Raw genomic sequence first — 23058 nt, forward strand, 5'->3', positions numbered from 1 at the left:
CAATGCAATGAAACTTTAAAAGAGACAATTATGATTTTCAAAATATCAGTAGTTCCGGTTCTACTTTAAGGTGTTGAATTATTGTTGAATTTAATTTCAAATATTATATTTATGGCTAAAATTGCTCGAATTATCATTGTATTTCATCTTTATATCGGTTTCAACAATTTAATTTCCACCGCTTATTAATTTAGTTCAAATCTGATTTTTATTTTAATTAATCATTAATTAGTATAAACTTAGAAGTAGTTATGAAGTTCAATGATTTTTAAATATTTTAAATGAAAAGAAAATATTAAATTAAAAAAAAAAAATAAAATAAAATATCACAAAATTTGAAAATAAGCTTGTAGCATTAATATGCTTTGGGATTTTTGTATGAATCAGATATAATTTTAACAAAATTTCAATTGTGAGAAAAAAAAACAATAAATTGTTTGAAACGATTTTTTGTATTTAATTAGCATGATAATTATCTTTTAAAAACAATTGTTGATTGGAATTATTCGTTAATCATAATTCCTTTCAATATTCTATTTCAGAAATTTATTTTTGAATGAAGAAAGGGACTAAAGAAATGACTTTTTTTATTGCTGACAATTAAGGAAGCTCGTAGAAGCCCTATCATGCTTAAAAGTTGGCATAAGTAAAGATTTCTTTTAAACTTCGTTTAGCAAAATTTCATTTTGATTTTAAAAAGCAAAATTACCGAAAATGAAATACGTACATATGATTTTATGCATTTACCGATTTAATATCCTTTTCTAGGCGCTTACAAAATTGATATTTTAATAAAAAAAAATCATGAAAGTCTTATTTCTGGTAATATAAAAAATCATCAGTATTATGTAATTGTATCTACTTCATTACTTAATTTTGATAAATCAACATTTTTTTTACGAAAATTGATATAATCTTTTCTAGGAATTGAAATTATTGTATTATATTTTGTGTACCCTTTATATCACAATGCCGATTCAATTTTTCTAGCTGATATTTACATGATACGAATTATAATTGATCTCATGAGAGAATAAAAAGATTTTATAACATATAACATTTAATAATATCGTTACAGCAAGCAAATATAATTTGAGATACTATACAAAAATTTGCTTTTCATAATGATCTCTCAAAAGTTAAGAGAACACAATTTTTGTGAATAAAAATTTGTTCGATGTTCACAAATTTATAATCATATTGAAAATGCTTTATATAATATTAACATACAAAATAAATAATAAAATATAAAAAATGATATTTCACTTCTGACAGAGGATTGGATTGACGCACCAAGAGTCATCGAAGGGGTTATAAAATAAATGACCTTGTACCTTTAATGATACTAGAATGGCTCTAATTTGCCGATTAAATTCTAATCTCGCAAACAAATTTATTTTAAAATTCGATAATTTTGCGAAACTAACAATGTCAGTGAACTTCACAGGATACTTGCTTCGATTTAAATAATTCATTAACTCTTCGATGAAGTCTGTTTCAATTGCGTATTGATTCAATTCTTCTGAGGAAGATTCATTTATAATGGTATCTGTACTTTCTGGTGTTTGGTCATTATGTTTTGATGCATTTGGATCATACTGACCAAGAATCATGTTACCTGCTTTGTCCGGATCTGGAAGAAACAATTGTTGATTATTCTTCTTTATTGACAAATTAAGTCTGATTAGTCTCATGCATGGTTTAACTTGAAATTGACGAATTGACTTCTCATTTATCAATTTCCACTTTTTTGTAACAAAATCTAAAATTTCTTGTTCTGAGGCCGAACCTCCATGTTCCATTATGCAGAATGTAATTGCTTTCTGTATTGGTGTTAACTCTTTATTGTTGATTTTGCCAGTTGCTTCAATCGGATGTACAACTTCTAAGAAAGATGCGTCTTGTATGCATCTAGTTTCACTTGGTTTATAATCATCATCTGGAAGGCGCGAATTTCCTCCAGTAATTTTGGAAGTGCGGCGGCCTCTCATTGAATTTTGGAATTGAATTAAAAAATATTAAAGGAATAAAAAGTGACAATATATTCGTTGTTTAATTTCTTTCCAAAAATTAAAGTCATGTATAGCACTATTAATAGTTGGTTTTCAAATGACGCCATAATCAATTCAATTTGAATAATTTTGTAAGAAGGGAGAAAACTACTTTCCTAGAGTGTTAATTAAAAGATTGGAAACAAATTTATATTTGGCTGGCTGTAAAAACATATATAAATGAGAATAATATGCCAAAACAGAAATTTTCATTGACATTATTAAGATTCCAAGAAATAATCATCAATTAATCGTTTATAATAGACGAAAAGATCACTTACGTTTAGGATGCACAAATCAAGAATAATTTTTCCCCTCCAATTTTCGAATGAGGAATAATTGAATTATTCAATTTTTTGTTTTTATTATCTAACAATTTTTGAATAACTCAGAAATTTTAACTTGGAAATATAGCAATAAAATGTTGCTCCAAGTGCGTCTTTACGATGATTTTTCATACAAATTAATTAGCAGCTGCGAAATTAATAGTAATATACATGGTAATATCTTTGGTCTAGTCTAAACCAACAGCTGCTAATTTCAAAATACAAGTAATTGAAAAATAAATGTGCAAAAATTCATGCCAAATTTTCAGATAAACAAAAGTTGTAAATTGCTATTTTATGTAAAATACTCAATCTATTGAAAAGTTTAAGAGTCAAATTTTCTTTACTATTTTGAGAATATTCAATTTTATTTCTAATTTTGTCTATATTTTCGAATTATAATTATGAATACTATACATGAAGTTCAATTGAGGTATTACGTTCGAAAATTGCTTCACAAAAATCTAATATCAAAATCGACGCTGTGAAATGATTTTCATTTTAGGATGGGCATGAAAAATAATCATATTTTTCTAATTGTAATTCTCGTAAAAAAAATACTTAGAGAAGCAAAAAGTGAAGTAGATCTAGTTTATAAGGTCTATCAGTCACACAAATATTATTGTTTTGTTCACTCAATACACAAAATTATTATCTTTAAAATGATTTTTTGATGGTAGAAGTGTACAATCCTAATAAATCGTTACAACAGTGTAATGTGAAATAATTCAATTGCTATTCATATAAAATTTGTCTAATATCATATTAATATGAATAAAATCAATCGACAATTGTTATTATTCAGCCTATACTATGCTCACTTATATTCAGTAAAAGCTGTGATTCGGAGGATTGTAAAAAATTAAGAAAACGATATAGAAATCTTTTTTATATTATTGAAATAAATAAAAGAAGAGAAATCATTTTTAAATGCATTATAGTCCTATCATGGAGCTTGTATGCAACGCGTTACAAATATGTATTTTCAATTTTTTTGTATTGAAATCCATCGGACATCGAGTCATGATAGTTGAATGATGATATTCCTAATCTTTTATCCAATTTTCGATTAAGGATGTCCTCTGAATGCTTATGATTACATCAAGTTCAATTCCATACAACAATTTTATGAAAGAAAAGTGACCAGTAATAAGCAGAAAACGAATCTTATAATAGATTCGAATCAATAGATTACTGAACACAACAAGGCAGATCTACCTGATTTTAAATACCTAGGAGAGTTTATGTCAATCCGTTTAATACAGAGACTTAATCTAATTACAGCACAATTGCATGAAATTCAAGCTGTAACAGCCAAAATTTCGATTATATGTGGAAGATCATACAACTACGAATGTATATGTATATGAGCTGTTGAAGTTTGAAAGAACAGATCATTTGATAAGTTTTTAAATGAATACTTTGTGTTACACTAAAGAGTTTGTCTTTGGAACTAAGACAATAAGAAATCTTTTGACTAAATTTCGATTGAAAATCTTATTGTTCTATGGAATTCGGTTGAAAGTTGAAAAGTGAAAAGGCCAAAGATACTGGTATTATATTAAAGTAATAGTTTGTTCTAGTTAGAAATAATAAATAATTATATAAAAAAAATCTTTATTTATTTTTTATTTCTGTTACGTCTTCTTGTTGTATTTGTTTGTTCGTGAGGTCCATTAAACGAATCTGGAGCCATTTGGAATCCCATTTGCCTAATTTGAGGCTTTGGGAAAGCTACGTCAGCTGGCTGAGGTATTGATGTATTTCCCTTGTCTCCGTTGATGAATTCCAGCTTTGGAACGATATCGTTTGTATGAATTGTGTCAGTCATGATTTGTTCAACGGCAATTGCTTGGGGTTTTGGAGCGTGTGATACTTTTCTCGATGGTGCTGACCTTCTGAATGGTTTGGACTCGTTTTCAGTGTTTTCTGGTTCACTTTTTCTCTGAACTGGTTTAAATTGTTCTCTTTGCTTGGATTTCTTCTCTTCGTTGTTGAGGAGTGACTCAAAGTTGGGTTTCGGTGTTAATTTCGTCTCTTTCTTGGACCATCCGTTGTCTTGGTTGACAATAAGAATATCTCCGTCAGAATCTGAATCAGAACTGGAACTTGGATCGGGCATAAATGCCAATTTCGTTTTAGTAGATGATAATGGTTCTGATTTCTTCTCTTCTGGCTTTGGAGCTGGTTTTTGGATTTCGGTTTTGGTATTTTGAGGAATTACCGATTCGAAACCGACAACATCGTAATTTGTGTTGGTCATTTGTGGCTGCGGTTGTGGTTGTGGCTGGAACTGTTGAGGTTGGTACGGATTTTGCTGAATTAATGGAACCCGAGGGTTCTGTTGAGAGAAATCATCGGTCGATGGAGGTCGCTGAATTCCGAAAGGCATTTGGGCGAACTGCGGCAACTGTGGAGTAAATTGTGGATATGGAGCCCGTCCCATCATCGGGAAATAGGATGGGAGGAAGGCATTCTGCATATAGAACTGGTCGGCCATTGAAGGTGGCTGGGCAAAGTTGAAAATTGGCATTGGTTGCTGAGATTGATCGAAATTGAACTGAGGAGTTGCAATTTCTTGAGGATTTGGATCGTATTGGAGATGCGGATTGGGCATAAATAATGGAACTGGCTGTTGTGGCTGCATCTTCGGTTTTTGGTAGGGATTTTGGTAAATTTGGGGTTGTAGAGGTTGTTGGAACTGAGTTTGTTGATATTGTTCTTGCATTTGTAATGGCTGCGGTTGGAATGAAGGCATTGGCTGGAATTGTTGAACTTGTGGAATTTCTTGGGATTGTTGGTTTTGTTGAGGATTTGGCTGGAATTGCTGTGGCTGTGGTGGTTTAGGAGCTGGTTTCGGAGTGAAAACTGGCTCTGTAAGCTTTGGTTCCGGATTTAATGGAGCGGATTTTGGAGCAGGAGTAGTTTCTTGCTTTGCAGGTGTCCAGACAGCGAACTTAGAATTATTGTTGTTATTATTTGTTTGTTCTGTTGTCTGAGATCCTGGTCTGTATTCAGCAAATTTCGAATTTTGACTTCCTGTTCGTTTCTGACGGCCTTGATTAGGCTGGTATGTATTTGTTGGCTGTGCTGTATTATTTTCTGGTTGTTTTTGTGGTTGTTGGTCTTTATTTTGTTCGATTTTTGTATTCGAAGTTGAATTATTGGATTTTGTTGAATCAACTGGTTTAAAACCAGGTGGTTCTGATTGTTTGCTTTCTTTAGAAGCTGGTGTGTTTATAACTGATTCAAATCCTGGTGGAGCGTCGATAACTTTTCCAAAACCAGGAGGATCGCTTAAAATTGGCTCAGAACCAGAAGAATTCGATTTTGTATTTTCAAATCCAGGTGGTGAACTGAGAACTGGTTCGAAACCTGGTGGAGAATCAATAACTTTATCAAATCCAGGGGGAGCATCAATGATTTTGTCAAATCCTGGAGGTGCATCAATGATTCTATCGAATCCTGGTGGAGCATCAATGATTCTATCAAATCCGGGTGGAGCATCTGGGATTTTTTCGAATCCAGGGGGAGAATTAGGATTAAAGCCAAATCCAGGAGGAGTATCGATCATATCGTTTGATTTTGGCCTTGGGTTAAATGTATTCTTTGGTTTTGGATCAAATGTTGGTGGGGAATTTGAATTCCGAGTATTTCCAGCAGAATTTGTAGTATTAGGTTGAGGGTTAAATGCTGGAGGACTGTTTGTGTTTCTTTTTGGATCTTTATTTGTTTCTTTGTTTTTATTATTTGAATCAAGTTTTTTATTTTTGTTATTCTCATTCTTTGATGAGTTTGTGAAATCACTGAAACTGATTTCGTGGGTATTTTTATTGGCTGAAAGTTGGAGATCTCCAATTTGAATTGTATCGGATTTTTCTGGTTGTTTTTGATTAATTTTGCGCTTATTCTTCTTGTCTTTTTCTATAGGGTTGGATCTAGGATTATCAGCGCATATCGGTTTTGAAAACTTGAATTCTTGAAATGGATATCTTAATTCTTTGAGAGTTAAGTTACTTGTACACATCCATGTTGGCTCTGGCTTCTCAATGAAAAGAGAAAGTAATTTATCAATTGAATATGAGTCTTCAGCCATGATTTCGTTTGAAAAGAATTTTTTTTTCGCTTGAAATTACCCTTTTTGTCATCGACTTGTTTTATGCTATCACCATTTTTTCATTGGAGATATATGTAATAAACAGAAATTCATCAAAAGTGACAGCTCTCAATTTTTTGACATTTGTAAATTCTAAATTGAATGAGAAAAATGAAATAATACTAAGCATAATACAATATTCTAGATTTAATTATATTTAGGAAAAAGTTAGTTTTGAGAGTACTTTTCATAGGCATATAGAATGAAATCTTCTGAAAAATAATATCACATAAACTCATATTATTTTCTAATATATAACTATTTTATATAAAAATCAAATTCAATGATCTTAAAAGCGAAGGATAGTAGTAGGATAGGATGGGTTTTGTGACTTTTTTTGTAAACGTAAGAATTCATACAATATCGAGCGATTTTGTATCATTTTTTTTAACATATGAAGTAAAAAATGTATGATTCTTACGGTTTTTATTCTTACATTTTTGAATAAATCAAGATTTAAAAAATTTTCAAAATTGTAAGACATTTACACTCAGCCCATACATAATGAAATAAAAAATAAAATTTTTTAAAAAATAAACTTTAAAAATTCATGTCTTACGAAAAATTAAAACTTAGTTATGTTTATTATTTTATTTTTTTATTTTGTATGAAATGAGCGTCAAAACTAACAACGTTAAAAAATTAGGATTCACAAACGAGGAAATAAAGGATATATTAGAGGAGGTGGGTTATGAAGTTGATAAATATTATTTAAGAAATTGTCAAAAATTTGCCGAGTTATTAAATGATTTAGATTATGATGGAAAAATGAATAAAGATGATGTTATAAATTTCTTATATCCCACATCTGAAGAAGAAAAACCTAAAGAACCCGATGTTTTCCCTGAATATTATGAAGAACGGATTAAAGATGATGAATACGATGAAATTAAAAAAAAAAAAAAGGAGTGGGGCCTCCAGGCGCGTTGCGCCCTCTAGCCCATAAAAAATTTTTGGTAGAGCACTCAAAATAGTATAACTTTGTCCGGACAAGTAAGGGTCTATCGTCGCTACAGGAAAAGTTACAGGCGTTCCAAGGAAGTATACTTTGAGAAGCCTTTTCTGTCACTTTTCAGGAAAAAACATTTTTATTATTATATATAAATGAATTTTACAAAACCACCGTTACCGTTCTTTGGAAATAAGAGTAAATGTAAAGATATTATATTGAGAGAACTTAAGAAACTACCGAATGGTCTAACATTTGTAGATTTGTTCGGTGGAAGTTTCTATATATCCCATTTGTGCCATACAATATTCCCAGACTCAAAGATTATATGCAATGACTTCGACAACTATATGGACCGTCTCAAACATATACCAGACACAAACAATATATTGAAAGAGTTAAAAGAAAAGATACCTATAGGTAAGATGGAACGTATACCATTAGATAACAAAAATATTGTGAGAGAGGTTTTGAAAAAAGCAGAATATATAGACTGGGATAGTATATCTGCTAGACTATTATATAGTGGTGCTATAAGAGTTCATGACATTGAAACACTTATGTCAAACGTTTTATATCTTAACTATACAAATGTTTTCAAAGAGAACATAGAAAAATATATTGAGGGTATAGAGTTTGTGAGATGTCATTGGACAGAGTTGTATGAAAAATATAAAGACAAGGAAAATGTTTTCTTTATAGTGGACCCGCCGTTCTATAACACATGGGATTTTCAATACCAAGTAGACTGGACTTTGAGAGACTCTTTAGAAACTTTAGACGTTATACATAACCATCCATGCTTTTACTTTACATCCGATAAAAGTGGTTTGGAAACCGTTATGAGATGGTTAGAGGACATACATGACTATGAGTTTAGATATGACAAGATAGAATATGAGAGAGGTCCTATAAACCGGAGAAAGTGTCATAACAAAGAAATTTTACTAGTAAGTAAATGTGGTTTGAAATAGGACTACTTGTTTTAGGTTTTTTCCATTGTGTCATTTATTTATTTGACGTGGCAGAAAAGTACAGAGAATATGAAGATGAACCAATGCCTGCAAATGTTCAGTATATGTACTCGTAAGAGATATTTTTATCTAATATTAAATGGACGCACAGAACTTAGCGAATGCACAGCAACCTGGACAACCAAACCCAGAGAATATTCCAAATGAAGTTAGAATACAAACTGCAATGGCAAACTATGGTCAAGTGCCAACAGATGTACAAATGCAAACTGCCATGTCAAATGACGCTGCGTTAGGTTTGCCACCATGGTATGCAAATATGAGATGGAAAGAGTTTTATACAAACCCTGAAGTGGGATATAAACAACTTTATGCAGATGACGCGAACACAGGAGTTGACCCAGAATATGTTTTCTACCAGAGGAGAAACAGAATGTATGAGCTCCAGTTAAAGAATGCTATGGAACTCAACAAGAAACGTAAGAGACTAGGCGGACATTAGATTTTTACATATAGTAAAATGGGTTTCTTTGGAAGAATAGGAAACTTCTTTCGAAATGTTGGAAGAGGTATATGGAATGGAATAAAATCTGTCGGAAGAGGAATTTGGAACGGAGTCAAAAATATTGGTAAAAGAGTAGGTCAGTTTGTTGGTATTATACCTAAAGACCCTGAACCAGAAGAACAAGCTCCTGTTATACAACAGCCTGAACCTGCACCACAGTCTAGTTGGCAACCAAATCCAACACCTCAACCGTATTAAAAAATTATATTTTTACCGTTCGATAGTAGTTGTATATGAAACTAAGTTCTAAGTAAAACGCATGGTATAATGGAATTATTCTTTTTCTTCCATCTGTAGTAAACCATACTTGAAAGTCTGAAATACTTCCACTTGGTGGTTCGTATAACTTTGTAGGTTTTTCGTAAAAGTCATTTGCCAAGCATAAGAAAGAGTTTTGGGCGCCAGAAAATGAAGCATGAACAATAATAGCAGCTGGGTCGAAAACATTTTCATATGTTCCATTAGGGTTTTCGACTTCATAAAAGTCTGGGTGTACTGGATATGCTGCAGGCTGATTTAACATCCTCATAAATCTATACCATGCCAAGTTGTTATATTTTGTAGAAATATAAACGTTTTCTCCAAGGTCTTCTATTCTATTGATTTTAACAGTTGCATTTTTCCTGTCATAAATAATATCGAGATGGTATTCTCCCTCGTCAATGTTATACTGGTTTGCATATTCGATATAGATATCGTTTATTTTTTCTTGAAAAGCTTGAAGAGTTGTTTCTAAGTTTACAAGCAAACTAACTTGTAAAAGTTTTCCCTGTTCAAATTTCTCATACATACGTTTTTCTTTGTTATAGTATCGAACTTCAAAACCGACCGTAAATGGGAAACCATGTATGGCTTCTGAAATGAACTTCATTCTACGAAAGCCAATAGCTTTTGTGACAGATGGGTCTCTTAACCATCTCAATGGGTAGTCAAAACGATAGCCTTCATGCTTTACGGTCTCTGTCTCAAACTTTTGACCGACATTAGTAAAAAGTTCATCTAATGGTTTAGTTGTAGCAACTCTAGAATTTTCTTTTTCTATTGGAAGCATATTTTATCTATAATAAAAATGTCAAATGAAACAGCGTCTATGAGAGAAATACAACACAACCGACAACTCATTATGCAAGCTCTAAATAAGAACACAACAAACTTTTCAAACTATTCTAAGATATCTGAGTCATTGAAAGAAGGAAACTTAAAACTGACATTAAACCCTTTAACAGATGAGTTTCTATTTCAAGACAAGAAGAACAATACTGTCTGTATAAATCCAACAAAAGGAACTTTAAACGAGAAACCTATAAATGAACTTCTTTTGAAAGCAGATGTTGACAACAAAGCTGACAAAGAATATGTAGACGATGCAATAGCAAAAGAAGAAGAAAGAGCTAACAATGCTTATGCAACAAAAGAACATACTCATCCTGAACTAGCAGACAAAACATATGTTGACAATAAAATGTCAAGTGAAGTGACAAGAGCTGAAAACGAATATTCTAAAAAGACTCATATACATTCTATATCTGAAATAACAGACTTACAAGAAACCTTAAACAGTAAAAGTGCCGTTGGACATACACATACCATTGCAAATATTACAAACTTACAAGAAACCTTAAACAGGAAAAGTGCCGTTGGACATACACATACCATTGCAAATATTACAAACTTACAAGAAACCTTAAACAGGAAAAGTGCCGTTGGACATACACATTCTATATCTGAAATAACAGACTTAAACGTTAGCCTTGAAAAGAAAGCAGACAAGAACCATACACATGATTTCTTCACAACTGTTGCTATAGAAAGTATTGAAGGAACGGTTGAAGAAACTGGTGGGGATGCATTATATTGTAAACCTCCTAACTTTCCACAAGGTTTAACATCGGATGACGACATAACGACGATGAAAAACATTAGATGTAAAGATGTTTATGTCATGGAGGATGAAAATAAAGTTAAATTCACTGCTCAAGATTTATATGAGAAGAAAGCAGACAAAACAGAGCTTCAAACATTAAAGACAGAAATACTTCAAACATTATATCCTATAGGCTCTATTTATACGTCAATGAACTCTACCAGACCAGAAGTAGTACTTGGTTTTGGAACTTGGACTCAAATAGTCGACAGGTTTTTGTATTGTGCAAACTCTTCAAAGGAAACAGGTGGAAGTAAAACGATTTCGGGTGAAAACTTACCTGCGCACAGTCACTACATAGATTTAAGTACATCTCAAGCAGGTTGGCATAAGCATAGATATTGGGATTGGTCAGCAATGACAAAAGGTAAAGGATATGATGTTAAAGACAACGTTAAGTTTGCTATAAATTGTTACTGGAGTAACACTGAGGGAGGAGGAAACCATACACATTTCGTTTCAGGATATACGCAAACAACCGGACAAAGTAAAGACTACATGCCACCTTACATGACAGTTTACGCATGGTATAGAAATGCTTAGTCGTCATGTTCCACTTCTTTAGCATATTCGTCAGGAGTTGTCTTATATTTGTTAGGAACTGTCTTTGAAAGTATACAACCTTGAACTTTGACAAGTTTGAAACGAGGTCTGACAATAGTAGTTTTATCTTCTGCTTGCAGTGTGTACATTTTGCCATGTTTGCCTAAAACTTCATAATATTCTCTTGTATACTTTCTTCTATTTTTACGAACACGAATGTGAGTACCTGTCGGGTTCCCATTGTTGTCATAGTCAATAGTATTTTCATATGGGTCGCGTTTAGGTATTTCTATTTTTACTTTGTCACCTTTCTGAAGTTTGAAGCCCGGCATTCTTTCTTGTTTGTCTCTTTTGACTAAATTATTAAATATATAGTCTTTCTCTAAGTCGGGGTTGTTTTTCATTTCTTCGGGGGAGTGGTTTCCCAAACCTTTTTGTTTACGGTTATTGTAAATATTTAAAACTTGTCTCATCTTTGCCATGGAGAAGTGTCTATATTTGTCGTCATATGACATTTCATTTGCTTCACCACCTTGTGGTTGGTTTAAGTCTCTTAACATTTTTATACAACCGTCAATGACACCAAGAGCAGAATGGTTTTGGTCGACAATGAAATATTGGTTTACATTTTTTGAACGCAGATAGTTTTTTACATCATCTGATTTGAAAGAACTTTCACAGTCAGATGTCAGTTTTGTTGGATGGTATTTGTCAACGAATATTGTCAAAGCAGTTTTCACATCTAAAATATTTTTGGACCATAATGGTATGGCTTCACAGTATCTTGTGTTTTGACCGACAAATATTAGCCAGTATGGTGGTCCATCTGTTCTAACTCTCGGAATGTTTTCCAAGATATCCATAAACCAAGCATTTGGTGTTGAACTAAAGATTTTTATCATGAGTGCTTTCTTTGTCGCTTTAGAAACATAGGGGTCCTTGTTTGGATTCGTCATTTTTTAACCCATAAGAAATGGGTTTATTTGGCGCATTAGCAGGAGTTGCATCTAGATTTTTACCCGCAGTGGGAACAATAGCCAGAGGTGTATTTGGAGTTGGAAGGAAGATTTTGAGTACATTAGGTATACTTAAAGAGAAAGCACAACCTATTATACAAACTGTACAGAAAGGTTGGGATGTAGCACGAGATGCAACAAATCTTATTCCAAATCCTGAAACAAGAGGAAAAGTTCAAGGATGGATGGACAATGTAGGAAGACAAGCAGGAAACTATTATAACAAAGCAAATGACTACTATAACCAAGCAGGACACTATATGGACCAAGGTGAAAGATTCTTTAACAGAGGATATAACCATGCACAACAATGGGTAAACAATAACCAACCGCAACCACCTCAAACTTGGGAATGTAAAATTTTTTACTGAGATGAAATGAACAATACAGCATTGAGACAAATGGGTTCAAGATGGATTTGTCGGCTTCCGCAGTTACACAACGTGTTTGTCAAGTTCTTCCTATATCTCAGGAAGTTTTAGACCGACTTAAAAAACCTAAACAACCAGTTGAAAACAAACCAAACTAAAATTTTTTACTGAGATGAAATGACCGAAGAAGTTGAAACGGTAGATTTGACACCACAAACAAAAAGTTCAGAACCATTGTCAAAACCCGTCAAAGAACTTACAGATGAAGAGAAAAATTCAATAATAGAAAAGTGCAGGTCTGGAAATACAAACCTAACTATAAAGTCACTTTTCATAAAAATGGAACGGCTAGTATCTCAAAAAGAAACAGACTCTCACAAATAAAATATTGAAGTCTGAAGGAGCTTTCGAGACAACAGATGGAAAAGTTTACTTCACTGACCAACAGTTCATTATAGAACATCTCATTGACTTAGAGTCGAAATATTCTAAACTTTACAACAAACACAAAAAGTTGAAAGGAAAACAAAAACAAATGGCATATGATATTTATGAAGATGTTGACGACACAACTGTTCCTGCAAGTGAAGTAAAGTCAGAGGAACCGAAAAGTGACGAAAAACCGATAGAAGAAGAGAAACCAAAAACTGAAGATAAACCAAAACCAAAGTTTAGTTTCCAAACTAAACCAAGTCAACCTTCATTAGCTGGTATGGGTTGGCGTCAAAGACTTATGGCAGCAGGCGGTTATGTAAAGTAAAGAAAAAATATTTTTTTATTTTTATAAAAATGCCCCCATATAGAATGGATAGAAAATCTGCTAGAATAAAAGCAGAGTTGCAAAGATATGGTTGGAGAGTTTCGAAGAATTTTAAATATAGGAAGGGAAGACCCATAAAAGTCTATGACAAACTGGCTGGTCTGACCTACGAAATGGATTTGGAAACAGCACGTGCCAATTATCCAAACAGACTAGAGAGGTTAGAAGAAGAACGTCTTATGGACATGCCTTTCGATGTTAGTGAACCTCAAGTTGAAGGACACGACGGCTTTGCCAGATTCTACTGGAAACATGACGAACAATTGCATCCTTTGAGAAGGAAAAAAGGAAAAGGTGAAGACGCACATGCTCCCATGAAAAGAACAAGATATGCATATGAGAAGTACCGTGAAGTTAGAAGTCAAATTACTTCTGGTCGAACCTTTACAGTAAACTTTGACGAAGGAAAGAACAAAGAAGGCTTCATGGGTGTACTTGCTGCCATACAAGACGGAAATAAGAAAGGACACAATCTCAGATTGACCATAACAGATTTGGATGGTCACATTTACTATGCATATGGCAATGTCACAACAGCTGCAATGCTTCTTGACGCTTTCAAGACTACAAAGAGAGAACAAATGGTTGACTCAGACTCAGACATTTTGAATGCAATTGAAGGAATTGCAAGTGTCAAGTTCGAATGGTACCAACCTAACCCTCAAGCAGTCAGACAACATGCTGGATACTTCCCCTTCAGAAATAAGTCTGACATTGACTTGACAAGGTATGGAATTTACAATTCAATTGAAACAATTGTCAATGAACCTTGCATTCTTACATGTCTCAGGAACTCTGGTCTTGTTACAGATGAGAAAATGAAGTATCTTGAGTCATGTGTGAAGACAAGGTACATTCTCAGAGGTCAATTGGCAAAAATTGCACCGTTGGCAAATGTCAATATCCGAGTCAACATACCTACAGCTAAAGGTTCTTCACATGACGACTATGTTGTTGACTTCAAATTGCCATGGTTGAAGATTGTAATTGTCCACAACCACTTCATGTTGAACGAAAGTCTTACAAACCCATTGTTCGGAAAAGGCAAGTGCAACATTGTCAGAGCTGTAAACATTCTTTTCGAGAAAGGTTTGTTGGAACCAATTCCAGATGACAAGCTGACAGAAACTTTTGTACCAAAAGACGAAACAAACTTTTCACTGTTAGCAAGACCAAAAGTTGTTCCAGACAAAGTTCTAGTACAAAAGAAGTACACAATTCCACAAGGAGTTGGATTGTTCGGATACCAACCTGAACCAGAAGAACTTCCAATGAGGTTGCAAGAACTTCAAGATGCTATAAACAAACTTCCATTGAGACATCCAATTGACGTCAAATTGTATTGGAGAGCATCTGAGTTAGGTCAGAAGGTTTTATATGAAACAGGTTGCTTCGACGATGTTTATGAGATAACAGGAGAAGTTTCTCAGAAGATAAGAGACTCACTTGAATTTCCACAAACTGGACCAACTGGTTGCGACAAGTTCGACTCAGATGAAAAGATATACTATGTCGACCTTAACGCTGCATACATGAGGTTTGTCCAATATATTCCGACTGGAATTCCAAACGAAGATGGTGAGTTCCCGGGAAGGAACTATACAGTTGGAAAAGTCATACAACAACTGTATGATATTAGGAAAGCTTCAAACCCCAAACTTGCAATGACACTCAAATTGCTTATGAATTCGACATGGGGATATTCCATTAAGAAACCTCAAGAGATGAAGAGTAAACATTATGAGAAGGTCGACAACTTTGTTGAAAGGTTTTCTCCTTTTGTTTTGAAGTACGAATTCACTCAAGGTCAAAGTGGCTTAGTAACCACATTAAAACCTATTGTCGAACATTGGTCTTACCCTCAGTTCGCAAAGGCAGTCCTTGACAACTACAACAAATTCTTCTCCGAAGTCAAATCCAAAGTGAAGGTTTACTATGAGAACATTGACGCACTCATGACGAACGAAGAAGGCTATAACAAACTCATTGAAATGGGAATGGTCGGTGAAAAGATGGGCTGTTTTAAGCTAGATAAGGTATTTTCAGAAGTTCATGTCCTCTCCAAGCGTAAGTACTGGGGCATACTTGAAGACGGCACAGAAATAAAACATTGCATGAAGTAAAAATTGCATGAAGTAAAAACGTTTTTAAAACAATATATTTTTACATATATTAAATGCTTCAGGTTGAAAAACAAGAACAAAAGTAGCAGATACAAAACCGTTAGACTATATCTTTACAAATGCTGGTAGGACTATTTCAGATGAAGAAATTTCATCCCGAGCATACAGGTTTGACTATCCAGTTCGTTGGCTTCAAAGTCCTTCAGATGCAAAGGCAATAGGATTTAGAAGAGTTTTTTTTCAAATAGAACTAACGCATTTATGTTCGCAGTATATTTTCATGGGCAGTATAAAGGTTCTGATGGTCTAATAGACAAATTTGATGAAATGAGAATCTTTACAGTTCGTTCAGACGAAAGTCTTGAGAAAACTCTAAATGACTTTCAAACTCAAATGAACAAATACTATTGGGAATTTCAAGAAAAATACGACTCTTTACTAAATGGAACATACTATCTGAAACTAGAATATGACAAGATGAACTCCACCGTTTCATTTCAAAAGATTGAAATTAACCCTCCAAGAGATACAGAGTTTTTATTTTGGAAAGTAGACAAACGTTCTTGGGCACAATTTCTTCGGTTACTAAACCAGAACGAACCATTACCACCAGATGGTCCATTTAAATTTATACTTCCACCAGCAGATTTGACAGTTTATAGAAACGTGTTTGACCCTCAAAATGTTATGTGCCATGCAAGTTTCAGTTCAAGAAACAACATAGTTTTCTATGTATCGGTAAGGACTTTTATGACTTTGCTTCTAAATTCTACGAACCACCTAGTAACAGTTTCTCTGACTTTCAAGTTTGGTTCACAACAAATGGTGTGCAACATATTCTTCCATTGTACTATGACTTTTATCTCGAATTGTCTTTCATATACAACTACGGAAAAGTGCTGAAAAAGTGAGTTTATGTTAGCATGTTAGATCTCACCTCTTTTCTAACCTCTTTTTTCACCCTCTTGAATTTTCATGAATTTCCTTAAGATAGAAAAAAATATATTTTAGGGTAGATGGTTAGATCTAACACGTTTTCTAACATTTTTTCTAACATCGTAGACAACACACAAAACTCATGAATGGCTCGATGTTGTCCATTGTACTGTTTCAGAACAATATTTGCACTGTTTCAGAACAATATTTGTACTGTTTCAGAACAATATTTGCACTGTTTCAAGACAATATTTGTACTGTTTCAAGACAATGTCCGACGTACCACCAAAAAATATATTTTATGTTAGCATGTTAGATCTAACACGTTTTCTAACATTTTTTCTAACATCGTAGAAAACTCATGAAAACAATTTATTTTTGACCTAAAGACGCAAAGCGGTGGGACATAGCCCAAAAAATATATTTTATGTTAGCATGTTAGATCTAACACGTTTTCTAACATTTTTTCTAACATCGTAGAAAACTCATGAAATTCCTTAAGATAGAAAAAAGTGAGTTAAAATGAGATGTTTACTGAAGGTGCTACCATGTTACCATGTGCTACCAGGTAATTTAACTTCTCTGAAAAAATGAGACAACATGACATTTTGACAACAGTCGGGAAAATGTCAAGACTTCTTCATCGTAACGAGTGTAAATGAACCAAAAATATATTTTAGGGTAGCATGTTAGATCTAACACGTTTTCTAACATTTTTTCACCCTCTTGAATTTTGTATAAAAACCAACCGCCGGTTTTCTTCCGGTTGCTATATTCTTCACAAAATGCTTGTTTTGAGGTCGAGCCACTTTTGGCTCCACCGTATTTTTCAACCAAAACTCATGAATTTTCCCGAAATAAAAAATAAAGTTAGTTTTTTTAAAAAAATATTTTTTATTTTTATTGTAAGAACATGTTAGCAACAACTTCACCAAACTCTTTAGTCATGAACCCAACATCTATGTTAGTAGAAATGAAAAGCTTCATTCCTTCTTCATATACTTTCGAAACAGAAATCCAGAAGATAAAGCAAGAACTTTTAACATGTAATTTAGACTGTAGTGCGAAAGATGAAACAAATGAACAGTATCTTTATGAAATGCAGGATATTATTGACCATCTACCTAAACTTCCTGAAATACAACAACAAAAGCTCACTATTCCTGAATTCGATGAAATAGAAGTCAAAGCAACTGACTCAGTAGAAATAAAGAAGTTCATACGTAAGGTTAACTATGAGTTTCTTGGATTTCATTGCAACCACAAAGTCATGGACAAAGACTGCGACATGGTATATAAGAACATCTCTGACATATATAAATCTGAAGAATTTAAGACCTACGACAACTTTGTTTCGTTAGTTGCAAAATGTGTATGGCAGATAAGAGATAAAGATAGAAGAGGTAAAGTATGGAACGAACAAATAAAACCCGCAACTTTTGAGTTAAAGAAAACCATTGACGCCTTAGTTGTTCTAGCAGGTCAAATTTCAATGTACAATGCTAAAATGAACCCACAATGTTCAAAATGTAAAGCAGCAATGAGGAAATATAACTACTCCGTCAAAGAGATAGAACGTATGCGAAAGAGATAATAAACTTTATATATAATGTAACTTGTTTGTTTCTAAATTGCGCAGTATTCAGGTTTTGTGCTAAACACACCTTGACACCCTATATTTGATTCATTTTGTCGTGGATATTATAGTCTTTTGAATGAAATATTTATTTCCACAATCTACAAAACGGATTAACACGTGATAAATCCTCCAATTACTTCAGAACTAGTTTTATACTGATGATTTCAGCCTTGCGTCTAAATATCTGTTATCAAAACGAGTTCCAAGTTTGATATCAAATGTTATTTTTGGCTTACGTAATAAAGGCAAACATATTCATCATAATATCCTTTTGATAATACAGAGTAGGCTTGCTAAAAGTAACTAATTTTAGCTGTCAAATCTACTTTTGTATTTTGAAGTAAAATTAGTATAAATTGTTTTACTTTTATTTAGCGAAAAAGTAGCAATAATCGTAAAAGGGTATTGATAGGGGCTTGCTAAAGTAAACTAATTTTAGTTGTCAAATAGCTTTTGTATTTTTGAAAGTAAATTAGTATACAATTTGTTTTTACTTTTATTTCTCGAATAAGTACAATAATCGCGTAAAAAGGGTATTGATAGGCTTGCTAAGAGTAACTAATTTTAGGACTGTCAAATACTTTTGTATTTTGAAGTAATATTAGTATAAATTTGTTTTTTTACTTTTATTTCGAAAAAGTAAAGCAATAATCGTAATAAGGTAATTGATAGGCTTGCTAAAGTAAACTAATTTTAGCTGTTCAATAATACTTTTGTATTTTGAAGATAAATTAGTATAAATTTGTTTTTAGCTTTTATTTGCGAAAAAAGTAGCAAAATAATAGCGTAAAAGGGTATTGATAGGCTTTGCTAAAGTAACATAATTTTAGCTGTCAAATAACTTTTGTTATTTTGAAGTAAATTAGTATAAATTTGTTTTTACTTTTATTTCGAAAAAGTAGCAATAATCGTAAAAGGGTATTGATAGCGCTGCTAAAGTAACTAATTTTAGCTGTCAAATACTTTTTGTAAATTTTGAAGTAAATTAGTATAAATTTGTTTATTACTTTTATTTCGAAAAGTAGCAATAAATCGTAAAGAGGGTATTGATAGGCTTTGCTAAAAGTAAACTAATTTTAGCTGTCAAATACTTTTGTATTTTGAAAGTAAATTAGTATATAAATTTGATATTATTTTAACTCCCCTTGAAAGACCTCAAATATTTCCATACAGAGGCGAACGGGAATAAGCATCCAATATTCCTCTGAGAATGGTTTGCGACATTCTCCAGTTCCCTCTATATTGTCGAAGCAGAAGCTCTCATTGGTCTTTTTTTTTAATACTAAACGTTTTTTTTCCCCTGTCATCTTTTAGCTAAATTTGGGTTTGGCCTACATCGTTTCTGAATATGAAATCTGAAAAATTTCAAAAAGACATAATTAAAACATTATTAGGAATAGTCATATTTTTTGTTTTGTTGTTTGATTGTTGATATAAAGCAAAGCGATAAAAGAAATTTGTAAAAGAATACATTTAGTTGAGTCATGGTGAGTTGGATATTATATTCAATTTACGAATCACAATTATATTTTATCTTTTGAAAATATTTGCGTTGAAATCAGTTTTTCATCTGCCAAAAATTTTATGTCAAAAGAATTTTCATTGTTGAAATAATGATCTAACTGTTTTGTTTTACAACAATAATTACGCAAATTCCGATAGCGTTTTATGACACATGATTTGTCAAAGAGCGATAGTAAGGCTTTTTATTAATGTTTGATATTTAGATAGTTGTGGAAGGTAAAAATATGCTATTTTGCATTCGAAATTTTTTGTCACTTTTATTTCATTTTTATAATTTCTTATCAAAGGAATGCTCTTCTGCTTGAGTTCACTGTTTCATTAATTCTTCAGAACTTGAAGGCCCTTAGGAACGCCCGCTTCGAATTCAGTGATTTTTTAATCGCCCGAGTTTGCTGGCATGGAAGCGTTAGTAAAATGGAAAACAGAGTTTCGGCCGTTGTCGCGCTCTTAAGGTCCTTCTGAATGAAGAATTCAAAAAGGTCGCAATGAATTATGTATGCAATTATTGTAGGTGTTTGTTGGCGCAATTGGAAGCATTAATTGATAAGGCGGACATTCGAAAGAAAGAATCGTAGTTTTTGAATTTTTGTTACAAATGTTCAAAGACATTTGAATGTTTCTCTTGTTTATTATACGAATAAAGCGAATATTTTATTAAAATTCATACAATTTTGGCTTTAATATGATTACGATCCGCACTGTAGCGATTTGTATTGCAAAAATTATGGAGAAATGGTACGAAACTAAACAGAGTAATTACAATTTATTTTCCCGCAGTGCTTTTTGAGACGAAAGCTCTTTGTGATAAAACCCAAGGGGTTGATAGGGACGGGCGAATTAATTTTGAAAAAATGTGAGCTAATTTTCTTATATGCAATTTCTTTACAATTTTGTTTCATTTGAAATAATGGCCTATAGGTTATGTGGAATTTGAGCAAAACTTCGAACACCGGATGCATATTGCGTGAAATCGAAAACAATAAAACTTGCATTCCATTAAATTCAAAAAAGGAATTATATTGAATATTAATTTAAATTTTGAATGCTTGAAACCTTAGATATGATGAAGGTTTATATGGCATATATGTATCTGATCGATTGAACCTTTTAAAAATTGATTATGAGTCGCAATTTTGTAATTAATCGGGTATTATTCAAAAAAGGTATAAGTTTAATGGAAATATTTTGGTAATTAATTAATAGAAAAGCTAGAGTGTTAGATAGGAGTGAATAATACAGTTCATATATCGAAGGTGAAGTCGAGAAATATTGGTGTAAAAAAGTAATAAAAATGAATATTCTATAATTAACCATTAGGTCAGTGTTTTGATTTTTTAATAAATTCGAAACTAAAAAATCTGTAAAATATATTTATTGCAATTCATTCTCGAAAGTGACATTTTGGTTATAATTAATGCTTTTTATCAAGAAAAGGTTTAAGTAATATTTTTTTATTAGGAATAAAATTGAATTGAAATGCAGATAGAAAATATATGTGAAAAATGAATTCAGTATGTAGAAGGGAAAATAATAAATGCGAAATCGATCGATTTTACGTTGAATGACATTTTTCAAACGTAATTGAATTATATTTTTACAAAAAAAACGTCAAGAAATGCAGGCTAAATCGACCTACTATGTAAATTTAGTAAATACATTAGTTTTATGATTTTTTATGAAGTTGAATTATTGTAAATGGATCGATTTTTGAAAGATAATATTCAAATTAAATTAAAATATTTTCTGAATTATCTGGCTTCGCAAACTGCAAAAAATGGATACTGTGTTATCATCGAGAAAAAGCCCGAGTTATAATAATTGCAATACAGCTAGTAGCAGCAAAACTTAACAAACAAATTAGATAATAACCAAAATTTTCAAATGCAATGAAACTTTAAAAAAGAGACAATTAATGATTTTTCCAAAATATCAGTAAGTTCCGGTCTACTTTAAGGTGTTGAATTATTGTTGAATTTAATTTCAAAATATTAATATTTTATGGCTAAAATTGCTCGAAATTAATCCATATGTATTTCATACTTTATAATCGGTTTCAACAATTTAATTTCCACCGCTTATTAAATTTAGTTCAAATGCTGATTTTTATTTTAATTAATGCATTAATTAGTATAAACTTAGAAGTAAGTTATGAGTTCAAATGATTTTAATATTTTAAATGAGAAAAGAAATAATATAATTAAAAAAAAAAAATTAAAAATATAAATATGCAACAAATTTGAAAATAAGCTTGTAGCATTAATATGGCATTTGGGATTTTTGTATGAAATGCAGATATAATTGTTAACAAAAATTTCAATTGTTTTTTTGGAGAAAAAAAAAAACAATAAATGTTTTGAAAACGATTTTTTGTAGTTATTACATTAGCATGATAATATCTTTAAAAAACAATTGTATGATATGGAATTTATTCGTTAATCTAAATTCTTTCATATTCTTTTCAGAAATTTATTTTTGAATGAAGAAAGTGGAACTCAAAGAAAGTGACTTTTTGTTTTATTGCTGACAATTAAGGAAGTCGTAACGAAGCCCTATTCATCGCTTTAAAAGTTGGCATAGAAGTAAAGAATTTCTTTTTAACTTCGTTTAGGCAAAAAATTTTCATTTTGATTTTAAAAAGCAAAATTACCGATTTATTAAGTGAAAAGATAGCGTACATAATGATTTTAATGCAATTATACCCGATTTAATATCTTTTCATAGGCCGCTTACAAATAATTGATATTTTAATAAAAAAAAAATCATGAAAAGTCTTATTTTCTGGTAATTATAAAAAATCATCAGTAATTATGTAATTGTATCTACTTCATTCACTTAATTTTGATAAAATCAATCATTTTTTTTACGAAAGTTGATATTAAATCTTTTCTAAGGAATTGAAATTATTGTATTATATTTGTGTACCCTTTTATATCACAATGCCGATGTTCAATTTTCTTAAGCTGATATTTACATGATATCGAATTATAATTGATCTCATGAGTAGAATAAAAAGATTATTATAACATATAAAGACATTCTAATAATATGCGTTACAGCAAGCACAATATAATTTGAGATACTATACAAAAACAATTTGCTTTTCATAAATGATATCTCAAAAGTATAGAGAACACAATTTTT

The 23058-nt window shown here is 31.9% G+C and overlaps 10 protein-coding genes across 10 annotated transcripts, besides 4 other annotated features; 7 read left to right on the forward strand and 3 right to left on the reverse strand.

The window, feature by feature from the left end:
* Nucleotides 1–1121: 1121 nt before the first annotated feature.
* TVAGG3_0873990 (uncharacterized protein) lies at nucleotides 1122–1999 on the reverse strand (the record flags this gene model as incomplete). Its single annotated transcript, XM_001300424.1, has 1 exon — nucleotides 1263–1991. One exon carries the CDS (start codon nucleotides 1989–1991, stop codon nucleotides 1263–1265), a length of 729 nt encoding a protein of 242 aa, XP_001300425.1.
* Nucleotides 2000–3260: 1261 nt separating this feature from the next.
* On the reverse strand, nucleotides 3261–6500 carry TVAGG3_0874000 (uncharacterized protein; the record flags this gene model as incomplete). The annotated part of the gene is made up of 1 exon (XM_001300423.1): nucleotides 3999–6473. The coding sequence occupies one exon, from the start codon at nucleotides 6471–6473 to the stop codon at nucleotides 3999–4001; it is 2475 nt and encodes an 824-aa protein (XP_001300424.1).
* Nucleotides 6501–6569: 69 nt separating this feature from the next.
* Nucleotides 6570–6606: a mobile genetic element.
* Nucleotides 6607–7062: 456 nt separating this feature from the next.
* Nucleotides 7063–7439: a mobile genetic element.
* Nucleotides 7440–7637: 198 nt separating this feature from the next.
* On the forward strand, nucleotides 7638–8456 carry TVAGG3_0874030 (phage tail repeat-like family; the record flags this gene model as incomplete). The annotated part of the gene is made up of 1 exon (XM_051250165.1): nucleotides 7638–8456. One exon carries the CDS (start codon nucleotides 7638–7640, stop codon nucleotides 8454–8456), a length of 819 nt encoding a protein of 272 aa, XP_051085640.1.
* Nucleotides 8457–8595: 139 nt separating this feature from the next.
* On the forward strand, nucleotides 8596–8958 carry TVAGG3_0874040 (uncharacterized protein; the record flags this gene model as incomplete). Its single annotated transcript, XM_001300422.1, has 1 exon — nucleotides 8596–8958. One exon carries the CDS (start codon nucleotides 8596–8598, stop codon nucleotides 8956–8958), a length of 363 nt encoding a protein of 120 aa, XP_001300423.1.
* An 18-nt stretch (nucleotides 8959–8976) lies between these two features.
* Nucleotides 8977–9219, forward strand: TVAGG3_0874050 (serine threonine-protein phosphatase family; the record flags this gene model as incomplete). The annotated part of the gene is made up of 1 exon (XM_001300421.1): nucleotides 8977–9219. One exon carries the CDS (start codon nucleotides 8977–8979, stop codon nucleotides 9217–9219), a length of 243 nt encoding a protein of 80 aa, XP_001300422.1.
* A 4-nt stretch (nucleotides 9220–9223) lies between these two features.
* Nucleotides 9224–10072, reverse strand: TVAGG3_0874060 (uncharacterized protein; the record flags this gene model as incomplete). Its single annotated transcript, XM_001300420.1, has 1 exon — nucleotides 9224–10072. One exon carries the CDS (start codon nucleotides 10070–10072, stop codon nucleotides 9224–9226), a length of 849 nt encoding a protein of 282 aa, XP_001300421.1.
* Nucleotides 10073–10339: 267 nt separating this feature from the next.
* Nucleotides 10340–18642: a mobile genetic element.
* Nucleotides 12462–12862, forward strand: TVAGG3_0874080 (uncharacterized protein; the record flags this gene model as incomplete). The annotated part of the gene is made up of 1 exon (XM_051250166.1): nucleotides 12462–12862. A coding segment is annotated over one exon (401 nt), but the record flags the coding sequence as incomplete, so codon positions are not given.
* TVAGG3_0874090 (phage tail repeat-like family) lies at nucleotides 13411–13635 on the forward strand (the record flags this gene model as incomplete). The annotated part of the gene is made up of 1 exon (XM_051250167.1): nucleotides 13411–13635. One exon carries the CDS (start codon nucleotides 13411–13413, stop codon nucleotides 13633–13635), a length of 225 nt encoding a protein of 74 aa, XP_051085642.1.
* Nucleotides 13665–15052, forward strand: TVAGG3_0874100 (uncharacterized protein; the record flags this gene model as incomplete). The annotated part of the gene is made up of 1 exon (XM_051250168.1): nucleotides 13665–15052. A coding segment is annotated over one exon (1388 nt), but the record flags the coding sequence as incomplete, so codon positions are not given.
* TVAGG3_0874110 (DNA/RNA polymerases family) lies at nucleotides 15228–15818 on the forward strand (the record flags this gene model as incomplete). The annotated part of the gene is made up of 1 exon (XM_051250169.1): nucleotides 15228–15818. The coding sequence occupies one exon, from the start codon at nucleotides 15228–15230 to the stop codon at nucleotides 15816–15818; it is 591 nt and encodes a 196-aa protein (XP_051085644.1).
* Nucleotides 18643–18678: 36 nt separating the features above from the next.
* Nucleotides 18679–19722: a mobile genetic element.
* Nucleotides 19723–23058: the final 3336 nt, after the last annotated feature.

The sequence above is a fragment of the Trichomonas vaginalis genome, chromosome VI (assembly GCF_026262505.1).
Source record: "Trichomonas vaginalis G3 chromosome VI, whole genome shotgun sequence".
Taxonomy (NCBI): Eukaryota; Parabasalia; order Trichomonadida; family Trichomonadidae; genus Trichomonas; species Trichomonas vaginalis.